Source organism: Neoarius graeffei, chromosome 27 (assembly GCF_027579695.1).
Source record: "Neoarius graeffei isolate fNeoGra1 chromosome 27, fNeoGra1.pri, whole genome shotgun sequence".
NCBI lineage: Eukaryota > Metazoa > Chordata > Actinopteri > Siluriformes > Ariidae > Neoarius > Neoarius graeffei.
The window spans coordinates 14,687,306-14,712,084 of record NC_083595.1 but is presented as its reverse complement, the minus strand read 5'-3'; the positions used below and the strand labels follow the sequence as shown (position 1 = coordinate 14,712,084).

At 40.0% G+C, this 24,779-nt stretch overlaps 1 protein-coding gene across 1 annotated transcript in view; it reads right to left on the bottom strand.

Moving 5' to 3' along the window:
• Window positions 1-2,230: 2,230 nt before the first annotated feature.
• ptpn4b (protein tyrosine phosphatase non-receptor type 4b) overlaps window positions 2,231-24,779 on the bottom strand; it is a 73,293-nt gene continuing 50,744 nt past the window's right edge. Inside the window, exons 14-27 of the mRNA XM_060911943.1 lie at window positions 24,344-24,478; window positions 22,986-23,138; window positions 15,392-15,551; window positions 15,169-15,249; window positions 15,020-15,076; window positions 14,763-14,919; window positions 13,617-13,789; window positions 12,329-12,419; window positions 12,164-12,225; window positions 11,862-12,008; window positions 9,478-9,606; window positions 9,097-9,245; window positions 5,399-5,534; window positions 2,231-2,932 (exon numbers count right to left, since the gene is read on the bottom strand). Of these exons, the coding sequence (XP_060767926.1) occupies window positions 2,828-2,932; window positions 5,399-5,534; window positions 9,097-9,245; window positions 9,478-9,606; window positions 11,862-12,008; window positions 12,164-12,225; window positions 12,329-12,419; window positions 13,617-13,789; window positions 14,763-14,919; window positions 15,020-15,076; window positions 15,169-15,249; window positions 15,392-15,551; window positions 22,986-23,138; window positions 24,344-24,478 (1,735 nt within the window). The 3' untranslated portion in view covers window positions 2,231-2,827. The remainder of the gene's footprint in view (window positions 2,933-5,398; window positions 5,535-9,096; window positions 9,246-9,477; window positions 9,607-11,861; window positions 12,009-12,163; window positions 12,226-12,328; window positions 12,420-13,616; window positions 13,790-14,762; window positions 14,920-15,019; window positions 15,077-15,168; window positions 15,250-15,391; window positions 15,552-22,985; window positions 23,139-24,343; window positions 24,479-24,779) is intronic.

Below are 24,779 nucleotides of genomic sequence, written 5' to 3'. Positions count from 1 at the left end.
CAGATTTGAGTATATTCACAGTGGATGAGTAATAATGAGTGAACAAGGGGCAATGGTAAACACAGAACATTTACTTTACTCAGGTAAACAAGGGCTGGGCCTATATATCACTTTTACCTTGGCCATGTAAAGGGGCAGGGTTTTGGGCACCCTCACCAATGACATCAGGTCTCTGGAAATTTTTATACCAAATTTTCCAGTTCAAGGAGCAAGCCTTATAGCTCCTTTACCTTAAGGTACCAACAGCAACTAACTTTCCACTGGCAAGAGACAGTGCCAGTAGTACCTTTCTTTGCCATCTTTAGCTGATGCTAGCACTGGAACAGTATCTATAGAACCTTTAGTTTGTCAGATTCAGGGATGAGACCTTTAGCTCAATTGCCAGGCACAGGGATACAAGTCTATAGGACCTTTACTTTCACAAAGGTAATAACAACTAAGGCAATGATATTAAAGGTTCTTTCCTTGCACAAGGTGAAGAAAGTAAAAGGTACTATAAGCCTTGCATGTGACTCAAAAGGCACTATTGGTACTGTCCATTACCAATGGAGATGAAGATGCTGTTGAAGGTCAGGGGTTCAAGCCTCAGCAAAACCAAGCTGCCACTGTTGGACCCTTGAGGAAGATCCTGTTAGTCAGGTATTGTGGCAGTGCATACAGCACTTTTATCTTTGGTGCCTCAGTACAAGGCTGGGGTCTATAGCATCATGTCTTATTCAGTTATAGGGGCTGGCCTAAAGCACCTTTGCCTTTGGGACACCAAGGCAGGGTCAGGGATTATAGCATCTTTTCCTTAGCCAGTTATTAAGGTCTGGCCTATAGCACCTTTACCTTAGGTAGTCTGGGACAAGGCCAGGGCCTATAGCATCATTTCCTTAGCCAGTTATAGGGGTTTGTTCTATAGCAACTTTACCTTAGGTATCCAGTACAGGGACAGGGTTGAAGCATTGGTTCCTTAGCCATGAATAGGGTCTGGGCCTTTAGTACCTTGGTTAGTCTGGGATAGGGGCTCAGACTGTAGTAGTTACCTGATGCTGATATAGGGCTGCTCAAGAACCTTTAGTTTGCTTGGTCGAGGGCTGGGACCCACAACATCTTTACCCCACTCTAAGACGATTCAGGGGCTGGGCCTATAGCACCTTTACATGAGTCAGCCAGGTGCAGACATGGGGCCTACAGCATTTACCTTAGCTATCCACTGAGAAGTTCTAACGGGAGACATTAGTAGTCTGCTAAAAAAATTAATTGCATGTTGAAATGTAGTACAAGCACACAAGAGCCTCAAAATATTTCTGTTGACATGCAGTAGGTAACAAAATTCACATGGGGTAAAATATATTATAGATTTAAATGACATCATTTTTTGACCTATATTCTTTAAAAATTAAAATTTCATGCCAAAGCAGTGAGCCTGATCTGGTGTGTTAGAGATAAATGTTACAGCAAAGTTTTGCTAGCAAGGGACATTTTCACATTGTTTCACACACTGTATACAGTAGTTAAACCCTTAGCTGCTGGCCTAAACCTTTACACCAATCAGCCATAACATTATGACTACTGACAGGTGGAGTGAATAACATTATTTCATTACAGTGGCACCTGTCAAGGGGTGGGATATATTAGGCAGCAAGAGAACAGTCAGTTCTTGAAGTTGATATGTTGGAAGCAGGAAAAATGGGCAAGTGTAAGGATCTGAGTGACTTTGACAAGGGCCAAATTGTGAAGACGAGATGACTGGGTCTGAACATCTCCAAAATGACACATCTTGTGGGGTGTTCCCAGTATGCAGTGGTGAGTACTTACCAAAAGTGGTCCAAGGAAGGACAACCGGTGACAGGGTCATGGGTGGCCAAGGTTCACTGGTTTGCATGGGGCATGAAGGCCAACCCATATGGTCCAATCCCACAGAAGAGCTCCTGTAGCACAAACTGGGCCATACGAATCAATGAGCCTTGGCCACCCATGACCCTGTTGCCGGTTCACTGGCTGTCCTTCCTTGGACCACTTTTGGTAGGTACTAACTACTGCATACCGGGAACACCCCACAAAATGTGCCATTTTGGAGTGGCTTAGACCCAGTTGTCTTGCCATCACAATCTGGCCCTTATCAGAGTCACTCAGATCCTTACACTTGCCCATTTTTCCTGCTTCCAACACATCAACTTCAAGAACTGACTGTTCTCTTGCTGCCCAATATATCCCATCCTTTTACAGGTGCCATTGTAACAACATAATCAATGTTATTCACTTCACCTATGAGTGGCCATAATGTTGTGGCTGATCGGTGTATATGAACTGAACAGAGATTCGAGACCTAAATGGAAAATGTACATGTCATTGTCATAACATCAGACAGAAGCAGAAAATTTGAATTTCACAGCGCAGAATACCAGGGGTTTAGAAAAGACATAAATTCATGTACCATGAAATGAAATGGTGAATAATGGGGAGGACATGGACCTCTTTAACACATTAAAATCATAAATAGCATTTAACAGAGGAAAAAGTGATCCAATAGTTTGTTCCAGGTTGGACATTGGCTCATTTCAGTGTATGGCACTACAAGAAGTCATTTTCCATTGTCTTTAGTTCCATTCAACTTTGCCTCCACCCTGAATGTTTATCACTGTTAAAAAGTTAATGATTACACAACACCCTGATGCATTTGTCTTTCTAGTAAATCCCCTCAAGTGGTCATTTGTTCTAAAGTGCAAATAGTGCTTTGTCGCCTGTGTTCCAATTTGCAGGGGTCATGTATGCAGCCATCCACCAGGAGGAGATAGAGGGACAGTTGCAGTCGCAAAGGAATGCAGGACAGGGCAGCTTTTTATTCCTCTGTTGCGCACGCAGTTGGCTCCGGCAGATCCAGCGGCTTCACGATCCCTTCATTATGCACTCTCAGAATGGCTTCACATACAAACCGATACTGACTCTGTAAAAGGTAGTAAAATGGAGGGAAACTCAGGAGATGGAACGAAAAAGTGTGGGCCAAATCTCAAAGTCAGACACATCAATTGTGTGGTCATTTGAATTATTATTCGAGACTGTATTCAATTTGTGTGTGTGTACACAAAAAATGAGAAAAATCCAACTTTTAATTAAAATTTATTCAGAGAAAAACAAATCCCTCGTCAATAAATAATTATTTTCAGCAAAAACCCATGTGCTACTATTATTGGCACCCCTGGAAATTATAGTGAACACAAAGTAACTGAAGCTTGTTTCCCATTTAATTTGCACATTTTTTGAGTCAACTGGAGTGTGTAGGAACTTTCAAGCTGGAATCCATGACTTCCTGATTAACTGGGGTACACATATGAGGTGACACAGAGGCCAAATTCCCCGAGTCATCCATCAACATGGAAAAGAGAAGAGAACACAAACCAAATGAGGGGGAAGTGTGTTGACCTTCATAAGTCAGGGAATGGATATAAAACAAATAGGGCAATAATAAAAAAAAAAAAAAAGTGGACACCAACTGGAACTGTTACAAATTTGCCTGGAAGAGGATCCAGGTTTATTTTGCCCCCATGTACAGTGAGGAGGAGGGTAAGAGAGGCAGAAAAAAAATCCCAACAATCACCACTGTTGGGGAATTACAAGTAAAATCTTGGGGTTTCCAAGTCTCCAAAACCACCATCAGACTCCACCTCCATGCCAACAGATTATTTGGAAGGTTTGCCAGAAAAAAAGCCTTTTTGGTCAGTTAATCACAAACGTAAGCACCTGAAGTTTGCGAAATGCTGCTACAATTTTGACTGGAACCGTGTTCTCTGCTCTTAATGAACAAAAATGGAACTTTTTGGCAATAAACACTCAAGGTGGGTTTGGCGTAAAAAGAAGGATGTCTATAACGAAAAGAACCTGATCCCTACTGTAAAATATGGTGGAAGTCCTGTGATGTTTTGGGGCTGTTTTTCCTCCAAATACCCTGGAAACCTTGTTAGGGTAAATGGCATTTTGGACTCCATGAAATACCAGGACATTTTAAATCAAAATCTGGCTGCTTCAGCCAGGTCGTCACTGGATCTTCCAGCAGGACAATGATCTGAAGCACATGTCCAAATCAACGGAAAAATGGTTCGCTGATCACAGACTCAAGCTTCTGCCATGAACATCTCAGTCCTCTGACCTGAACCCTATTGAAACCCTGTGGGATGAGCTAAAGAGGAGAGCACACAACAGGGCTGAGGACCCTGGATGATCTGGAGCGATTGTGTAAAGAGGAATGATCTCAGATGCCCTGCTCTGTATCACCAACCTTATAAAATGTTATAGAAGACGACTCAGGGCTGACTTACTGACAAATGGAGGTTGTACAAAGTATTAAATGCAGGGGTACCAATAATAGAAGCATGTGTGTTTTTGTTGAAAATAAATTTTTCTTGATGAGGGATCTGTTTTCTTTTGAATAAATTTATTTCAAATAAAAGGTTGGATTATTCTAATTTTTTCAGTGAGAGATGAAGCAACTTCACCAAAAGGTGGAATCCCCACCCACCCACCCTTTTTACTGATCTTTACAAGGGGTGATTATAATCATGGAGGGCAGTGTGCGTGGATGTGGTTCTTAACATGGATGTATTGTCATAACAGGAACTTTTTTTTCATGAAAAAATAATCATATAATACTATACTATATTAATAAGTCCAGAATAAAACACTTGGGGGTGTGCTGTTCTAGAAACATCAGCAGCAATGGGCTAGCGTAATGTGGCCTGACATAGAGCAGAGTTACTTTTACCATCCCTTAGTTCCTATAAAAGCAGTTCCGAAGTGTTTTATTTCGGTTATTTGATAATTACCATTTTAATTAATTAAGGTACAACGTGTGCTTTTTATCTGTTCATATTTGTATTTAACGTTGTGGAGCGTCTGTGAAAACATTCGTGTTATAAACAGTCGTTTCCTCACCAGCTTGCTTTTTTTCTCTTGATAAGGATTTTTAAAAGAATAAAATAATTAATAATAATAATAATAATAATAAATAAATAAATCCAATTTATGTTTCCAAGGTCCTCCTTACCAAAGATAAAGCGTCACCATATCAACAATTAACGTTTTCTTTGTTACATCACACCACCATCATACACATCTCTGTGAATTAGCTGTTACTAAAGACTGAGATTAGAATGAGTTCAGTGATGTAAACCTGTGATGTCTTCCAGTCAGAACTACTGTCAGTGTTGATGATATAGAAAATAAATCGGCATTTTTTGACCAATCAGAATCAAGAACAATGTGGTGGCATAAACTAATATATACACGAATTAGGTCACAGGAGCTTAATGAGAGGAAACATGCCTGCTGGTTCTAAAGATTAAACTCCGCCTCCTGGATCTCCTTGAACAGATTTGAAATAAAATAAAATAAAATTTAAAAAAAGTTCACTACTCACTGCAGTTTGAATCATCATGGCTCGCTGGTCTCTCATGGTTCGGACGATGTCCAACGGATATACGTCTTGACTCCGCTCGATCAGACACATTGCTGTCTCCATGGTGATCAGAACCCCTGTGCGGCCAATCCCAGCGCTGTCAGGGGGTGGGGGGAAAGGCAATGGATCAGTGAAGCTGACTGAGCTCACAATGAGCATCTGATTATCATTTACTAACATCATAGAACTAGTTAAAAAAAAAAAAGCCATTAAATCATAATGATGTGATTTATTTCAGAAAATATACTCAAAGTGTGTGTGTGTGTGTATATATATATATATATATATATATATATATATATATATATATATATATATATACACACATACACACACACACATACATAATATATATACACATACACACGCACAGAGTTTGGTATCCTGGATATCAGAATATTTGGGTTACACCTCAGACCCAGATATCCCGTTATTCTAGATACTATTCTGGATATAAATAAACTAGGCATGTCATGATTCACCCAGTTCATGATTTGATTCAATTCACTGGGTACTGGGTTCATGATACAATTTTCCCAAAGCTATTTTTGAATGAATGAATGAAATTTTATTACCAAAACAAAGCAACATTTATTCTTTATTAACTTATTCATTTTGTTAATAAAAAATGTTTAATTTTCTTAGTAACCAACAATAATTATTTACCCACATTTGTAAAGGTTGGAGTAAAGTAAGAGGGTAAGTCAAAAAAGTTCTAAGACCGATGTTATAATTTCAAAAGGTGTGAAAGGCATCCCCCAGAATTCTACAAAGAAGGAATTCTCTGATGGAAACACCGCTTGCAGAAGTGTTTAGACTTAAATGGAGGATATGTAGAGAAATAGTGTTGTTATTTTCATAAATAAAGATTTTTTTTTCCAATTTGTCTTAGAACTTTCTGACTTACCCTCGTACCTACCCCCCCCCCCCCCCAAAAAAAAGTCTAAAAGTTCTTTCTGCACCATATGGCGCAAAGAACGGCACCGATCTCAGTTTCTGTAGCCCTCGGCCTCTCACCTATTACATAGCTAGGGTTACAGTGGGGGGCTAGTCCTCTGGTAACCGCGAGAGTTTGACTCCCTACTTGCATCTGTATTGCAGCATGCCTTGCCAGATGGCAGTAGGTACCATTTTTATGATAATATTTGGTATGACCCGACCATGAGTAGAACTTGAGATCTCCTGATCTCAAGGCCAACTCGCAGTAGGAGTAAAATATAATAGCCTATTAAATAAAATATTCCTTTTATTAAACATGAAAAGTTAATAACAAATGGGCCTTTTCTTAATGTTTATGAACATCTGTACTACCTCCTTCTCTTTTCTTTATCTTTCAGCAGTCTGTTAAAAGAGAGCTCTGATTTCTTGTTAAATCCATTTGTACAATTACACTACAGCTCTTTACCATTTTAGATCTGTTTTTGTGGGTTTTTGCAGCATTAGAGCTGCATTACTTCTGCATACAGTGAAGTCAAGTGCATTCCTGCTGTTGTACATTATTCATTTTTTTATTTCATCAACTCAAACATTCAAATTTGCATCATGATTTATTGTTGCACAAAATCCCATTACATATCTAACAAACTCAAACCCAGATAATTTGGAAATCTGTTTATAGCACATTTATATAAAGGAGAAACTTTCTCCTTTTGTTGTTAAGACAAAATATTACTTCTCGCCTCTTTATACTTTTTTAATAACCTCCATCTTCGACAGTACGGGCTTTTCTGGACCTCCCTTTACACGATTCTTTTTTGCTGTTATTTACCACAATGAACATTTACAATACGCTGTGTGAGGCAATGAAAAAAACCCCACAAAAAACAATTGCTCTGAAGCCACAGACCATGTAGACGGTCTAGGGACAATACTGGAACACTAGCATAACCTAGTGGTAGTCCAGATATTTAACGTGATTACTGTTTGCTCATGTTACAATGTCAGGGTTTGGGTGTAATACCGTATTGGTCCTAATAGAAGAGCACGCCCGAATAGAAGAGCGCCCCCCTATTTACGAAAAAATTCCCATGCGATTTTGTAATTTCCCCCAGAGATTTTCCCCGTAGACTACACTTTATCAATTCTTTGTGAACAATTCCGTGGAAAAAAAAAAAACTATTTTTTATGCTCACATTTTCGTTCATTAACAAACTCGAACACATGTGCATGTATTAAAATATTACACTAGTAGCAATACATCAACTTGTAACAAAACATAAAATGGCACTTCAAATGAAAACGAATGTAAACATAATAAGCCTGTGGTGTACCCCGAAACAAAATATCTATTGACACTTTGGATAACACCCACATATGAAGACTAGCGTAGCACAATACAGAATATCAAATGGCACTCTGGACAATAATGTAAAATATTAAAATGGCACTTTGGATGAACTCAATATTATCACAAAATAAGAACACAGTATTCTCTACCCGCAACAAAATATCAACTGACATATGCATGCAAGACTAGTTGAAGTATTTCAAACTACAACATTTTTAATGTGGAAACATCAATTATTTACTACCGTACAGGAACTACATGTACCAAGCAACCAAACACTTCAAACACTATCAAACTTATCTACGGGTACATGTAGATAGTCCATTCACAAACTAACGAAGGACTTTCATGTCACATAAGACATAATTAATGACAAGGACTATCAGGACTGAAATAATTGTCATCGCCTTCCGACTCCGATGAGTTTACATCGACATCATCCTCTGATAGAACAATTTCTTCTTGACCTGTCAGAACATTGTCATGATAGTCTAATTTTTTCTCAGCAATGCACCATTCTTGCACCCTGCGACGATGTATTCCAAACTGATGTGCTGCCTTATTCTTGGAATGCCCTTTCAAAACATATTCCACCACCTGTAATTTGAAGCTAGCACAGTAACTGCCTCGCTTGTTCGGCATGGCATAGCCTAGACTCGCTGCACTCGAACCAGAAATAGTCAATAACAGTGTAGATTGTCAGACTGAATCATTTGCCTCAACAATTTTGTCAGTTTAATAACATCTCCAGGCACACCAGTAAATGTATATCGCGTGGGAATTTCAAGTCCGACACCTGTATTCTGCCGTTTACCAATGACGGCAACTGTAATCACCCCACCCTGGGCAATGAAATACCGGCACACTTTCAAGTGTTCTTTGGGGACGTGGCCTACAGTTTTATCCTGGCGAACAACAGCGACAGCGTTTTTATCAAATGGATTTTCTTCTATTCAACACTGCAATGTTTCACCTATTTCTGGTTTCCGCACGTGTTGGTAAATATGAAAACTTCGCACACACAAATCCAACTCAAACTTGGCAGCCATGGATCTTCTTCATGTGCATGCGCGGTCGTTGCTTCCTATTGGGTGGTGCTAAAATTTGGAAACTGTCAAAACCGCTTCGAGCTGATCATAACGTTTCGGAAACGAAAACATGCACATCGACCGATATTCGTTCGGAACCTAGGCGTTTGGTACATAATAGACGCGCATGCAAATGGTCTTGCGTTCGCGCATTGCGCGTCTATTAGGACCAATACAGTATATAAATAAGTGAAACTCATTATGCTTTCACAATAAGTCAACATTACTGTACATGTCAGAGGAACTTGGTATGTAATATGTGATGGTTGTTCTGTAGCCCTGACCTGCAGTGCACAACCACAGGGTCCTGCGAGTCTCCTCGTTTACTGCGCACCAAGTTAACAAAGTTCAGGAAATCAGTGGAATCATCTGGAACGCCGTGATCGGGCCAAGCCATGTACTGCATCTGACAAATATGCCTCTCTTCTTTCGCCTACACACACATACAATAGGCATATACAGAATTGGTCACATGATAACACCACACCCATTATTCCATCCATGGATTTTGGTAGAGTTCAATGTGTATGCATTACAGGTGGACTGGCATTAAACAATTTATAGTATGATAAGCCTACACCCCTAAAAATCATTTCCATACTAACTATTGTAGTGTATTAATAAACAGTATAACCATTTAAAACGTCCATTTATTGGTGCCTTACCTCCAGGTGCGTGAGGGTCAGGGCTCGGAGCAGATAGGCCGATTTCCCATCCTCAGACACACAGGATACCTGGAAGTTTCCGTAAGTGCCCGTGGCAGAGACATTCGGCCAGTACTGGTGACATTTCACCTGAAGAAGAAAAAAAAAAAGGGACACCTCATGAGTCAATAAAATTCAGCATTTTGAAGCCATTTTACATAAATATTTTGACATAAAATGTCCAAATTGCTAAACTTTAAAATTAGCAATTAAAAAAAAAATAAATCTTATTATTGTGGTGTTGTGATCACATGACACTCCATTCAAATAATTATTTAATTTCTGGTTGGTTCACTGGGGGATGAATACTTATAAAACAAATGTTGTGATTGCATTTGTTAATAATTTTGCAAACTGTAATGATTTCACCCCATCAGTGTTAACTTTGTCAATGAAAATTTTGATAAGTATTCACTGAACGCTTAAATTCTTGACCAAATTGTAAACGTAAATTAAAAAATATATATATTTGACAATTTTTTGACCAAAAAAAAAAAGACGAGATGAAATCGCTTGCTCTGTTCAGGCAGACAACCTAGCTTACTTCTCAAGGGAATGTTTACAGCCAGGAGAAATATCCTTCAGCAAAAAGGTACAATATGTTACGGTCCCTGTTTTGTGTTCCTGATCATAGTTGGGAAGTGGGGGAATCTGGCTCACTAGGCTCGCTCGCATGGCTTTCGCAATGCTCCTGGATTCTAACCGGTATATGAGTCAGGACACAGACATGCCACTTGTTCATCACAATCACAGTGTACAAAATACTGTCTTCACTCGACAACTAGTGCAAGACTAACAGAGTTGTGACTAACCCCTCCTGTAATACAAGCCTCAACGCCAGGTATTGCCCGAATGCCCGATTTGCCCGACAAAGACGCTTGAGCAGAAATATTTTAGTGAGTTAGACCCGTTTGGGCACACCCATGGTTGGATTCTTTAACCACAAAAATGAGTTTCAAGTGAGCACATTACAAAAAACACCCCAACAAGACGCATCAACCAGCATCCTCGCCTCCCGTGATCACCATTTTGTTTTTTTCTTCCCGAATTGTAACGGCGATTCTGATTGGTGCGTGTGCGCATTTGTGCTTTTCATCACTACAAGTGGTCGCTGTTGCACTCTACATTTTCCCGGGTTGACTTCAGGACGTCCACATATACGTAAAAAAAAGCTGATGGTAAGTACATTCAATGAGTGGAAAGACATGCTTTTGTGTCTCAAATAGTAAACCACATCCTCTACAGTAAATATGTCATTTACATAGTGAATTATCTCAGAGATAAATATATCTTACCCCATTTATCATTTGACATTGGCCCATCATGCATGTGAAGTGAAGATAATTGGTGATAGTGGGGGGTAATGGAGGGAGGGAGGATTGAGGGAATGGGTGCATTGATGGATGGAAATTATTTGTCATCATCATCATAATCCTGCCCCCAGTGTTGAGATGTCAAAGCAGGCGTCAATATTCAATTATACGAAATCAAACTTCAAGCCACCCCAAGATGAACCTCTTCCAAATGTACTTTTGTCTAAATAACTCAATTATACCCCTAAAAAACACATTAGTATTGCCTTGAACCGTGTACTTGAAAACTTGCCGAAATACCGCAAAATTTTAGGGCAAAAGGAAATTCAAGGGGGGCAAAAATTTGAGGCCATTTGCTCTGCAGAGCAAAAGGTGTCAAAAGTTAATGTTGAGGCCTGCAACAGCCCCTCTTAAGGCCACATTTTACAAGTATGATGAAACTGAGAAAATTATGACTAAAACATTGACTAAAATGAGACTAAAATTAAAATTGAGTTCCACTGACTAAAATGTGACTAGAATTTTCAGTAAGTGAATAAGGTTAAAACTTAATTTTGACAAGACTTAAGTTAACACGGACCTCTATTGGGTTATGAGACATTTAGTGTAGAGTTTTCCTTTCCTCAAGAATGTGGAAGGAGTTTAATGGTTAGTTAGAACATAATGTACGCAAACCGCACAAGGTAGTTAACTTGGATTATATAGGTTTACTATCAGTTGAACAACAGAATCGATTTTTCCTAAATACATTTATATTTATATAGAAATCTAGATTTATATAAAACTTCTGTACAAATGTACATCATATTTCTGACCACTGAATAAATGAGCTTTATGTTGCTGCTTTCCACCACCTTTTCTCATTTTGAATACAATTCTTCAAATGGACTAACAGATATAAATAAAAACCCCTTTAGCTGGCACAACTAAGAATCTAGCCTGAGCAATATTGTGATGCATCGTATAATCAGTTACTTGTACACACGTGGTATGCATCCATTTCTGAGTGTGGAAAGTAAATGCTGCTCATACCCTGCCCCGTTCCACCTGCGTGGTAAGCATGACCACCAGGGTGGCGCTCTGCTCCCATACCATCTGCCAGAAATCGCAACAAGTGCCAGGTAGTGGGCCCTGGCACGCAATGTATCGCCTTATGCCGCCTCCCCCTGGTATCTCCATCTTAGGACACAAACACACAAATATTATTAATGAAGGAAACAAATCCTGGTCTATTTTCTAGGCAATTTCAAACTGCCCATTTTATAAAAGTGTTGAAGATTTCTGTTTTGTTTTTTTTTGCAAAAGCACATTCATTTATATTTGTAGGTTCTCACATTGATGTAGTTTGCATTGATGTAGTCCTCAGCTGACTTCAGCACAACTCGAGTTGCGTCATCTGCAGAAAACACAATGCTCATACGGGTCAAAATGGTTCGAGTCATTTCAACTGCAGAAATACAGGAATTTGAGCGCACACACACACACTTGTAGTTACTCACATGGTGAAATGTCCCGGTAGCGATTTTTTGAGAGGTTCTGTGGTAACCTGGCAGAGGACATGGACATTCCAGGTCGTTTGCGATACAGTTGCTGGATAACATACAAGATATTTGAAATAATGAGACAGGAGATAATCAAAATACAAAATTTCAAAATGTAAGGCTTAAAACTACAGTTTAAACCACATCTGAAGTGTCAAAATTGCTTCAAATTCTTCACTCAAAGCAGACAAGAGTGCTCTGAGAGCATAATATCTCCCACTGGCAACTATGCTATAACTCTGGTAAAACGCGACTGAATTGAATGAAATTGCAATATGCGTATTACCGACATATAACAAAGAATCCTGTCAAGTTTTTTTGTGAAATTCCTCCAAAAATTGTGAGAGGAGTTGATTTCAGAAGGTGAGTACCCTTCCTGGGACGGACATCACCACAACATAATCCCCCTTCGGGCCTTTCGGCCAGCGGGGGATAAAAACCCTAAATTTATCTAAAATATGAAAAAGAGCAATTGTTTCAACTGTGTAATTATGTCAAGGATAAATAACCAACATGCAACATTTCAGAATCATGACAGACCAGCTCTTTAGAAGCGCGCTTCCTCATTAGGGCTCATCTTAGAAACTACTGTATGACTGAGCTCAATTAAGCTGATTAATGGGAGAGCAAAGTGTCATGTCACTGCCAACTAATGCAACCCAGCCTCGGTGTACAATTAAGGACAGCTTTGGGTTTTCGCCAACACACATTTACCAAGCTCTTAAACCGATATACAAAATGCATTATCAGTTTTAGAGGCTGGAACGTGACAAAACTACTAGAGAAAAAGCAAAGTCATGAAACAGGAAACAGCATAGCATGTGTGATAACAGGAAGTGATACTCAGAAGCATATTACTAAGGTATTGGTTCCTCCCGTAGTTAAAAAGTAAGCAAAGATACCAAAAGCAACGTCATGTAAATGTCATAAAACTTTCATTTAGTCTTGAGATGAAATATTTTAAAACAGCCTTAGTGTGTTAAACAAAAATGATAACATGCAGGATGTTGAACACGGTTTCACTGACACTGTAAATATGTAACTTAAATGTGAGTAACATTTCTGGATTGATTAAATATTTTTGTCTATTATATTTGCAAACGCCAGCGATACACTTGTTTGTTTATACTTTTATGAAGGCACTTCTTTTAATATTAGCGAAAATGCATTAGTGATACTAAACATACGACAAACTGAGGACAAAACGAGCGTTAGTGTGTGTTAACGTGTGTATTCCATGACTCACATCAAATTGTGCGAGCGCAGAGCCGGTGCTCAGTCCTTCTTTCAGCATCTGGAAGGATGATTTCCATCCATCTGGTTCTGAGTGCGACCGATCCAAACCACAGCTTTCTGGAATGTACTGGAACTCTGGCTCCAGATCAAGCTTCTCCTCCTCCTCATCCACATCATAGATTGCTGCAAGTGTTCAACAAGTTGAAGAGTTTAACTTTAGGAAACATCAGGAATAACCAGAACTTCAAGATGACAGACAATGTATTAGTATATTGAGAGAAAATTTAATATTGTATACTGGAAAAAGTCAATAATGAGCATGGGGTAACCTAGTGACAGTGTAGCAATGGTTTTAAATGGTACATCGTATTCATGTTGTATCATCCAGGTACGATTTTTGGGCGGCACAGTGGTATAGTGGTTAGCACTGTCGCCTCATAGCAAGAAGGTTCTGGGTTCGAGCCCAGTGGCCGACGAGGGCCTTTCTGTGTGGAGTTTGCATGTTCTCCCCATGTCTGCATGGGTTTCCTCCGGGTGCTCTGGTTTCCCCCACAGTCCAAAGATATGCGGTTAGGTTAACATGGGGCGGTCTTGGGCTGAAATGCCCTTGAGCAAGGTACTGAACCCCCAACTGCTCCCCGGGTGCTGTATAGCAGCCCATTCCTCTGGAGATGTGTGTGTTCACTGCTTCAGGTGGGTTAAATGCAGAGGATGAATTTCACTGTGCCCGAGTGTGCATCTAGTGAATAATTAATCAATGACGGTGTGACGAAGCCTGACTTGAAACTAAGTCACTGTTACCACCTGAAAGATGATTATTTTCCTACAACAGCACATGTTTAATTCCTCTTATAGCAGTAATTTGGTAATGATTCTTCTGATTATTAAATAAATAGCGACAGGTTGTATATATATTTTATCGTTTATTGTTATATTTAAACATGTTTATTCGTGTCATCGCTTATATTACAGCAGCTATAAAGAATTGTTTCCTCACCAGCCTCGCTTTATATCTCTCTCTGTGTTACAGCTGGAACGACTTTATAGATTTCTAAAAATAAATCTATAAATCAACACCTTCTGACCCATCAGAATCAAGAGTTCTGTTTGCCGTTGTATGAACAGAGTGTAATAAAGGTAAAAAACCTTTCCTCACCATTGGGTCTTACGAGCAGAATAAGCTCTCCTGATTGGTTTTCACAGCTGGCCTTGATTAGCATGACCACGTCATCGTGCGTGTAGTCGGAGATGTCCCGCCCATTTATCAGCACCACCTGGTCGCCCTCGTTCAGACGCGGTACGCACAGGTCAGCCTGGCATGAGGTTGGAGTCACATTGACACAAATGAGGATGCAATCCACAAGACCTCAGTGATGACGTAATTGGAATGAAAAAGAAAGCCTTTGAGCCTACCGCAGTTCCAGGAGCGACGCGAGACACAATGATCGGCATTCTCTGATCAGCGCCGCCCTGTGGATGGGGGACACAAATCGTGATGTTTTGACGAGAACTGATCCTTTATTATTTTTCCAAAAAGCAAAATCACTTTAATGCGGCTGTACCTTGACATTGAATCCGAAACGCCCGTTTTCATCTGGTTTCATTTTGATCAGAACGAGGTTGTCATGTGGAACTGCACCATTCTGCACAGGGAGGAGAATAAAACCTCAGGCATGCACAATGATGTACACAAAGCACGCCTTCTTGTGGGATATTGTTAATTAACGTCAGCTGAGTGCGTAAATGATTTTTTACCAGTTATAATACAAGCAAAAAACACCTCACCATGCTCTTATCTGAAGCTACAGGCACGTCATAGAGTTCGGAGGCGTGGTCATCAAGCTCCAGCTCAGATCGAGATTGGCTGATGTGAGTGATCAGGTTCTTCCTGGACTGTTTTGGTGGCAGAGCAGGAGGCTGGCTGTCTATCGCACTGTCTGGAGATCTGCAAGGTCGCACAATGGAAATGAAATCGTCTGGTAATGCAAAGAGAGCACGGCAATCTCCTGGAAGCAATAATCACAACCAACATGGACGGTTTTCCAACAATCAGGTCACATGTGCAAGGCTATCAGTTTTTATTATTTATGATTGCCTCAGAGGGCTGCTGATGTCGCCGTCAGCAGGGTTTTATTTGGGGGAATATATTCTATATTCAGTTCTAGAACACACTGCATATGCACACAGCCAACAGCACGACATCTATTTTCTGCTGCATTCACTACAAAAATCACCACAAAGCATCAGAAAATAAGATGCCACAAGGTCAGGTCTCTCTATCAGGCTCTTCCAACAATGCTTCGGTGGAAGGAAAGGCTGAATCTGAACAGTAGCAGAACACGAAGAGAGAATTAGCTCCCAAGTCTGTAGCAAGTAACGTAACCAGTGCTGGCCTCGGTCTTCTGACTCACACACGCTCATTATGAATGCTCCGATTATAAGCATGAAAGCAGTCCTGCTCAGTAGTAGCTGACACTACCAAGTGTATATACACACACAGTTCCCTCCACAATTACTGCCCCCCCTTGTGAAGATTAGTAAAAAGGGTTAGAAAAAAAAAAAATCACCCTTTGGTGAAGTCGCTTCATTTCACACTGAAAAAATTAGAAAAATACAACCGTTAATTGGAATAAATTTATTTGGGGGGGGGGGGGGGGGGACCACTACCAAGTGTATATACACACACAGTTCCCTCCACAATTACTGCCCCCCCTTGTGAAGATTAGTAAAAAGGGTTAGAAAAAAAAAAATCACCCTTTGGTGAAGTCGCTTCATTTCACACTGAAAAAATTAGAAAAATACAACCGTTAATTGGAATAAATTTATTTGGGGGGGGGGGGGGGACCACCAAACCCCTCATCAAGAAAATTACTTTCCACAAAAACGTGCCACTATTGCTGGCACCCCTGAAAATTCTAATGAACGCAATGTAACTGAAGCATGTTTCTGATTTAAATTGTACAGTATTTTTGAGTTGATTGGAGCATGTAGGAACTTTCAAGCTCTATTCCATGACTTCCTGATTAACTGGGGAACAAATATGAGGTGACACAGAGGCCAAATTCCCTGAGTCATCCATCAACATGGAAGAGAGAAGAGAACACACAAATCAAACGAGGGGGAAGTGTGTTGACCTTCATAAGTCAGGGAATGGTGATAAAACAAACAGCCTGAAAATGTCCATTTCTACTCTTAAGGCAATAATTTAAAAAATTGACACCAACTGGAACTGTTACAAACTCTCCTGGAGGAGGATCCAGGTTCATCCCCAATGATCACTGTTGGTGAATTACAAGAAAAAGTAAAATCTTAGGGTTTCCAAGTCTCCGAAACCACCAGATGCCACCTCCATACCAACAGATTATTTGGAAGGTCTGCTAGGGAAAGGGGAAAAAAAAAACCAAACAAACAAAAAAATTTTTTTCTGTCAGTTAGCCACAAACATTAGCACCTGAAGTTTGCGAAACGCTACTACAACTGGAACCACTGGTCTGATGTAACAAAAATGGAGATTTCTGGCAATAAATGCTCAAGGTGGGTTTGGTGTAAAAAGAAGGATGGCTATAACGAAAAGAACCCAATCCCTACTGTAAAATATGGTGGAAGTTCTGTGATGTTTTGGGACTGTTTTTCCTCCAAAGGCCCTGGAACCCTTGTTAGGGTACATGGCATCTTGGACTCCAGAAAATACCAAGACATTTTAAATCAAAATCTGGCTGCTTCAGCCAGGTCGTCACTGGAGCTTCCAGCAAGACAATGATCTGAAGCATAGGTCCAAATCAAGACAAAAATGGTTCGCTGATCACAGAATCAAGCTTCTGCCCTGGCCACCTCAGTCCCCTGATCTGAACCCTATTGAAAACCTGTGGGGTGAAGCTGAAGAGGAGAGAGCACAAAAGAGGGCTGAGGACCTTGGATGATCAGGAGAGATTGTGTAAAGAGGAATGGTCTCAGATGCCCATACTGTAAAATATAATGGAAGTTCTGTGATGATTTGAGGCTGTTTTTCTTCCAAAGGCCCTGGAACCCTTGTTAGGGTCCTCAGTGAAATACCAGGACATTTTAAATCAAAATCTGGCTGCATCTGCCAGAAAACTAAAACTGGGTCGTCACTGACTCTTCCAGAAGGACAACGATGTGAAACATGCATATGAGTTTCTGTAGCATTTCTCCATCAGCATATATACGCGCAGATCAGTGTTGTAGTCGAGTCATTAAACTTCGAGTCCGAGTCCAGTCTCAAGTCTTTATGTCAAACCATCTCTGCTCCTGTGTTGAACTAACGTTACTGCTCGAATGTCCCATTTTAGTTAATAGGCTACAGATAAAAAGCTTGTTCATCACTCAGCAAGCCCCGCCCACCATCAACAGGGCAAATAACCTGAGAGACGTTTAACACTAGCTAGTTCATTGCTCAGCAAGCAAGCCTCGCTATCAACAGAGCAATGAACATAGCATGTCACTCCCTTCTCTGGGTGGAGTCTTGCCAAATGACGATTGAAGTTCGAGGTTGTCCCCGTCGTCTCCTCGATAGTTCTTCTACATATGTTCCAACACATAGCAGTGCATTTTTTCCCACTGCACGAGAAGTCTGCATAAGCAAAGCGGACAATCCTAGGGGAGTTCTCTCCAGGCATTTTAGCGCCATTAACATTAGTTTGTTCCTGAACATGACGTATGAACAGGTGAATGTGCATTCTTTTGCACAGAATTAGTAGGAAAAAAAATGGAGATATAAATATCTTATGCCAAATAAAAAAAAAAAATCCGAGTCCTTGTCTGCAATTTACAAGTCCGAATGCAGTTAATGCACGAGTCCGAGTCCAAGTCACCAGTGCTCAAGTCCAAGTCAAGTCACGAGTCCTTAAAATTAGGGCACGAGTCGGACTTGAGTACTACAAGCCTGACACACACACACACACACACACACACACACACACACACACACACACACACAGAGTATATATGCACATGGACTGACAGGGAAATGCTACAGAAACTCAACCACTCTTTCCATCCATGGTGAGCAGAAAAGCATCTCAGAACAACATGCTGAACCTTGAAGCGGATGGGCTACAACGGCAACAACAAAAGAATCTTTAGCTATGCAGTTTCATATACGAATAGATTTACAAAAAACCTTATTGCCAATGGTTATACACTGTACAAATATCCTTGGTCTGGTCCATTTCTGGTTATTTATTAAAGCTTGCATTGCTGACACATGTACAGCAACACATTAGCAGTGTTCAAGGCAGCGCGCATGAATGCAACAGTGAGTGTAATGAACATGAACAAAGTGAATTATTTACTCAATCATCTAATTTGCAAAGTGCCTTGAAACTTGAAGGAAACGGACTAAGCAGACGTTGTTCAAATAAAGTACAAACCGTAAAACAAACCCTTGGTTTAAACGAAAAGCCTGGTTAAGAGCAAGTGCAGCCAAAAATAACTAGTCTGTTTGTTGTAGTTGCTTTTTAGAACTAACATGCCATTAGTACAGCATTACTGACTTCAAAACACTTTAAAACATTAGGAAACAAATTGTGCTGCTCATTGGTCGTTCAGTGAGTGTGTGCGTGCGTATGCAAACAGATTGCTCACATCAACCTCATATTTACAGTGAAGCCCCTACAACAGAACAGTCCCAACTGCAGTAGTGTCATGGTCATAACTTTAGAATTATTTAATAGACGTTCTTTTTTTTTTTGCCTGAGTCTGCGTTCCAGTCAGCATCATGTTATATACTGATTATCCAACCAATATACCTGATAAATCTGGCTACATCGGACCTTTATAACTAAGAACGTGTCAAAGTAAAAAAAACAAAAACAAAAACAAAACAGTGTTTAAGTCAGTGAGTGCTTCAGCCCACAAATCTATAATTTCATTATTTTTATATATTTCTTCAATATATTTAAAACCATACATATAACTAACATACATTGCATTACACTGTTCGTATATTTAAAAGGGGGGGGGGGGGGAGCTTGAAAGTCCTGGCCTAACCACCCATGTGACATCTAGCACAGCGATAGAAAACCACAGCTCCAACCAGAGAAAGTTTCCAGTGAGTGTGTAATGCTAAAATAAGAACACGTACCAAATGCCAACTGTATCTCTGAGCACTGGAAACTGTGATGACTCAAATCTGAACTTGATTAGCGTTTCTCTATCCTACGCGCACACTCACGCACACACACACACACCCTTAGTCACCAATATATTTGTGGTCATGACCTTGATCCCATTATACTTTTAATACATTAATAATGGTTACAACAAAGAAAACCCTGGTGTGTTTGTTATGACATAGGGGGCGCTTTGCAATCCTAGTAGAAAGTGTTACTGCAAAATATTCTAAATTATTATAATCATCATAATAAATGTTCTTCTGACTGATAACTTCATTCTACAATGAAACGATTCCATCCCAGTCTCTGTGGGACACCAGCTGTTATGGAATGGTTTGATGGGAGGACAAAAGTGATGCAAATCTTATACCATGGCCTTCAGAGTTGCCAGATCTCAACCCCATTTAACACTGATGGGGGATTTTGGAGTGTTAAACACCACCCTCGCCACCACGCTCATCAAAACACAGACTGAAGGAATATGGTGCTCATCCCTCCCAACTCGTCCATCAGACAGCTAGACAGTGAAGTGTGATTCATCACTCTAGAGAACGTTTCCACTGCTCAAGAGATGATTCCTTTTCACAGTACTGATTGTTGCAAAGGTCATACTGAGATCCTTGAGATCACTGACATATTTTCCACTTTATGACCCATTCTACTAATGTTTGTTTACGGAAACTGCATGGCTGTGTGCTCGATTTTTGGCACCCGTTAGCAATGTGGGTCTGGTTAAAACACATTAACTCCATAATCAGGAGGGGTGTCCTCAAACTTCTGGCAATATAGTGTATATTAAATAAAGGTTAATTCAAGTATTTATTGTCACGATCCATCATTGCCGTCATTTGTGAGTAATCATGCTCATACAGGCCGGCGTAATTGTTTATCTGACGTGAAAGAGGAAAGAACTAGTTCACAGCAACCAATAAGAAGCAGGCTTTTTTTTTTTTTAAGTTTGGTTGCTGTATGAAAGGAGGGAAAAAAAAAAGACTCCCCTTATGAAATCAAGTGATCAAAAATACTGCAGCATATTGTGCCCAGTTAGATTGACTGATTATACAATTAATGGCTCTGAATGTTTGATTTCTTTCAGCTGTGAAGACTGCATTTAAATGTTAAAAATGTTAAACCAACATGAAGCCAAGAGAGCTGTCTATGGGAGAAAAGTAAGCCATTTTGAAACTGAGAAAAGAAGGAACGTCAAGTCAATCAGAGCCATTGCAAAAGCATTAGGAATAGCCAATACAACACTTTGGAATGTCCTGAAATAGAAAGAAACCACTGGTGTACCAACAACCAGACACTGAACAGGCAGGCCAAGGCAATCAAAAGCAGTTGATGACAAACTTTGAGAGAGCTCTGAAGAAAAAACCCAAACAAGAATCAGTGGCATCACCAACAACCTCCACAAGGGCAGGGGTGAAGGCATCAATCCACCATTTGAAGAAGACTGAGAGCAGAAATATAGATGCGATACCACAATAAATCAAATCACTCATCAGCTGGAAGATTCAGAGAGCCGGACTGGAATTCACAAAGAAATAGAGAGATGAGCCACATAAGTTCTGGAACCAAGATTAATCTCTACCAAAGTGATGGAAAGGCCAAAGTGTGGAGAAAGAAAGGATCTTTCTTTCATGATCCAAAACATACAAACTTGTTGGTCAAGAATGGTGGAGGTAGTGTCATTGCTTTAGCTTGCATGGCTGGGCTCACTAATCTTTATTGATAATGCAACTCATGATGGGAGCAGCAGAATGAACTCAGAAGTCGGTCTGCCAGTTTACAGAGAAATGCATCCAATTTAATTGGGAGGAACTTCATCATGCAATGGCTCAAAACACACTACCAAGAACAAAGGACTTCACCAGGGGGAAAAAAGTGGAAGGTTTTAGAATGGTCATGTCAATCACCAGACCTTAACCCAACTGACCTTTCGCTAAGTCCCACCCCCCCTTGGTTACTGTTGCTAAGCCCATCAAGCTTTCACACAAGGCATGCCAATCTATGGTGTTTGCCATGATATCAGTGAGAGATATTCCAAAAGAAATTTCTGGAATCATACATCTAAAACAATCTGAGAGAAACAGATAGAAGGGTCTACAATATGCATTTAAGGGATACATTCAAAATATAATTTAATTGACAGGGTGTGAATGCAAAGGACATCAAAATGGAGGAAAGCGTTCACGGGTCAGAGTGCAAGCATCAAGCACCTCCCATCTTAACGAATCATGTGCAGGACAAACATGTACAAGAACAACAATGTTCCTCCACACCAAGGTAAGGTTCAAGTTTGAACAAGATCAACTGTGAGCTCCTGCTCACTTACATATCCCCCCGCTCTCGCTTATATCAGAACGTAAGCAATCGAAGGAATAGGACACTTATTATAAATCAAGCAGTAGTGATTTGTAGTTGCTGAGAAAAAAATTTTATGAAAATTTTGCAAACCCATGCTATATGTTTCGTAAATACATTCAGTCGGTTAACAGGAAGTCAAAACAAACAACTGAAAGAAGTTATGCTACAAGCCTGGAAAAGCATCATAAAAGAAGAATGCAACAGTTTGGTCATATCAGTGGGTCGCCAGCATGATACGGTTATTGGTTGTATATCCCATGCTTACAAATATTACGTTATTTACCCTAAATTACTTTAAAACTATATCTGTTCCGATAGTTTTGCTTAACAAAACCACTGGGTGGTCTGCCAGCAAAGGTGCCATATTCTAAGTTTTGTTTTTCTTTTTAAACACATCTAGATGTAAATATCAGTAAATGAAAGTTGAAATTCTGATCTCTTGTCTCATACTCAAATGTCTTCAGTATACAGGAAAAACAATATAATAATTGGCCCTACCGTTCCAATACTTTCAGTGGTTCCTGTATATTTATATCAGCTAATGAAATATCTTTAACTTTGGTGATCAGGAGGTTGTCTTTCAAAATGGTGAAAAGTTCAAAAAATAGGCAAGTTGTAGTTTTGCAGTTACATTTCAAACCTTGAATATTGAATATAAAATTTTCACAAAAAAAACCAAAAACCAACCAACCAACCAACCAACCAAAAAAAAAAAAAAAAATACAAACCACACCAACCCCACAGGGTTACCTGTAAAAGCTTTGCAAAAAGATTTGTATGACCTGTCCTTGTGGTCACAAGGTGAAACAAAGGTTTTGTTTGCAATTTAATACAAAAGTAAAATCAGAAGCATGTCATAAATAAACAAACACACTTACGGGGTTGAGTCCAGGCTGATGCTGTTCGCCTGCGTTGACGATGCCGATTTATGGTTGGTGAAAACTTGGCACACAGAGTCATCGATCACATGGTCCACCAGGTGCCCGATGGAGGACGGCCGGACCCGGGTGCCATCTGCAGCGAATATGGAACTGCAGAGGACAGACAACAATCACAGTGCTCAAGTGTGTGTGTGTGTGTAGGCAGCTTATTATTTCTGAAATGCTGAGAAAAGGAAATGCAAATCCTTGGGCCCCCTGTTGAAGTTTTCTTATGCACAAATTAGAAATTTGCATAAGAACAGATTAAAAGGCCAGCAATGACAGAATGCCTTTACACGCAGATGTTTCATTCTGACTACAAAGTTTAGCTAGTGAGATAAACAAAGCTCGAAATGGTTTCGCTCAGACACGTTACTGATCTTCCAAAACAGTCTAACCCATCTCAGGCACTTCATTCAGTGGAGGCAGCTTTACTGTTAAATCACGAACAATCACGTCTCAGTTGGTGCTGGATGTAAATCGTTCAGGCTGGATTATTTATAGTTCCTCTCATTAAAATTTACATTCCTGTGATAAACCTATTGAGTTTTTAGTTAATACCGGGACATTATTACCTGGAGCTTGATTAAGGTCAATTCATTATGATGATTGATTGTTTTACTGTGTGGGGATTTTTTTTTTTTAAATGTAAAAGATATTTTGGAAACTTTTCAGAACGAAAGACTTTACTACACATACATCATCATCATTATTATAATTATAGATGATGGTGGTACAGTGGGTGTCACTGTCCTTGTCATTGCTCCTCCCACTATCAAAAATATGTAGGTTGGAGGACTGGTGACCTAAAATTGCCCCGAGGTGTGAATAGTGCATGGGACCCTGAGATTGGAGAATTCTCTTAGCTTGCACCTAGGATAGGCTCCAGACCAGAAAAGAAGTGGTGATTGAAGATTAATTACTACTATTACTACTACTATTATTATTACTACTACTACTTCTTGCATTTTTTGGATCCAAGTTTATTCACAGCTAGACTTTATTCATTTGGTCGCGTATGAAAGCCACATTCAAACCCAGATGCACACTAGAAAACGGTTCTGTTTCAAAACAGTGGTCTGGGTTTTGCTATACAAGTGAACATGTATTTTGGAGTGTACCACATGTGACAGCTATCTGTGCTCAGAGCTGGGCAAATCATATGATCAGTTTACCTGAACAGATTACTTCTTGTTTTAGATACTTAAATTCAATCCCTTCCTGCAAGGTATTTTTTGTATACAAGCAAAAAAAAAAAAAAAAACCCTCAATAAGTACATAATTAAAGCATATATAAAATGTACAGGTGAACTCACTGATTGGGCGAGCCCGGGCGTGAGCGATTGGGCAGGCTCTGGGTCTCCAGTCGTTCGTCTGAGAGAGAGTTCCTGCTCACTGTCTCCCAGTCTGTCCCACTCACCAGCCTCCTGACCAATGGCTTGCTGGGTGACCTGAGGTCAAAGGTCACCAACAAAACACATTTCAACAACACTGGAACCTGAGTCTAGTTGTTTGTAGCTTTGGGCCAGCTCTGAGGTTAAGATGGAGGGCTGCATTTTTTATTGGATTTATAAACTCCATGCTATTGAACGCTCTTATTCTGATTGGTTGGAAGGTGTTGTTTTTTGTTTTTGTTTGGGGGGGGGGGGGGGGGGGGACGACAACGACACACGTACATAGGGACTTGTATAGTGGACGTTCCAGACAATATAACAACAGCAGATAGGGGGAAAAAAAAGCCTGTAAATATTT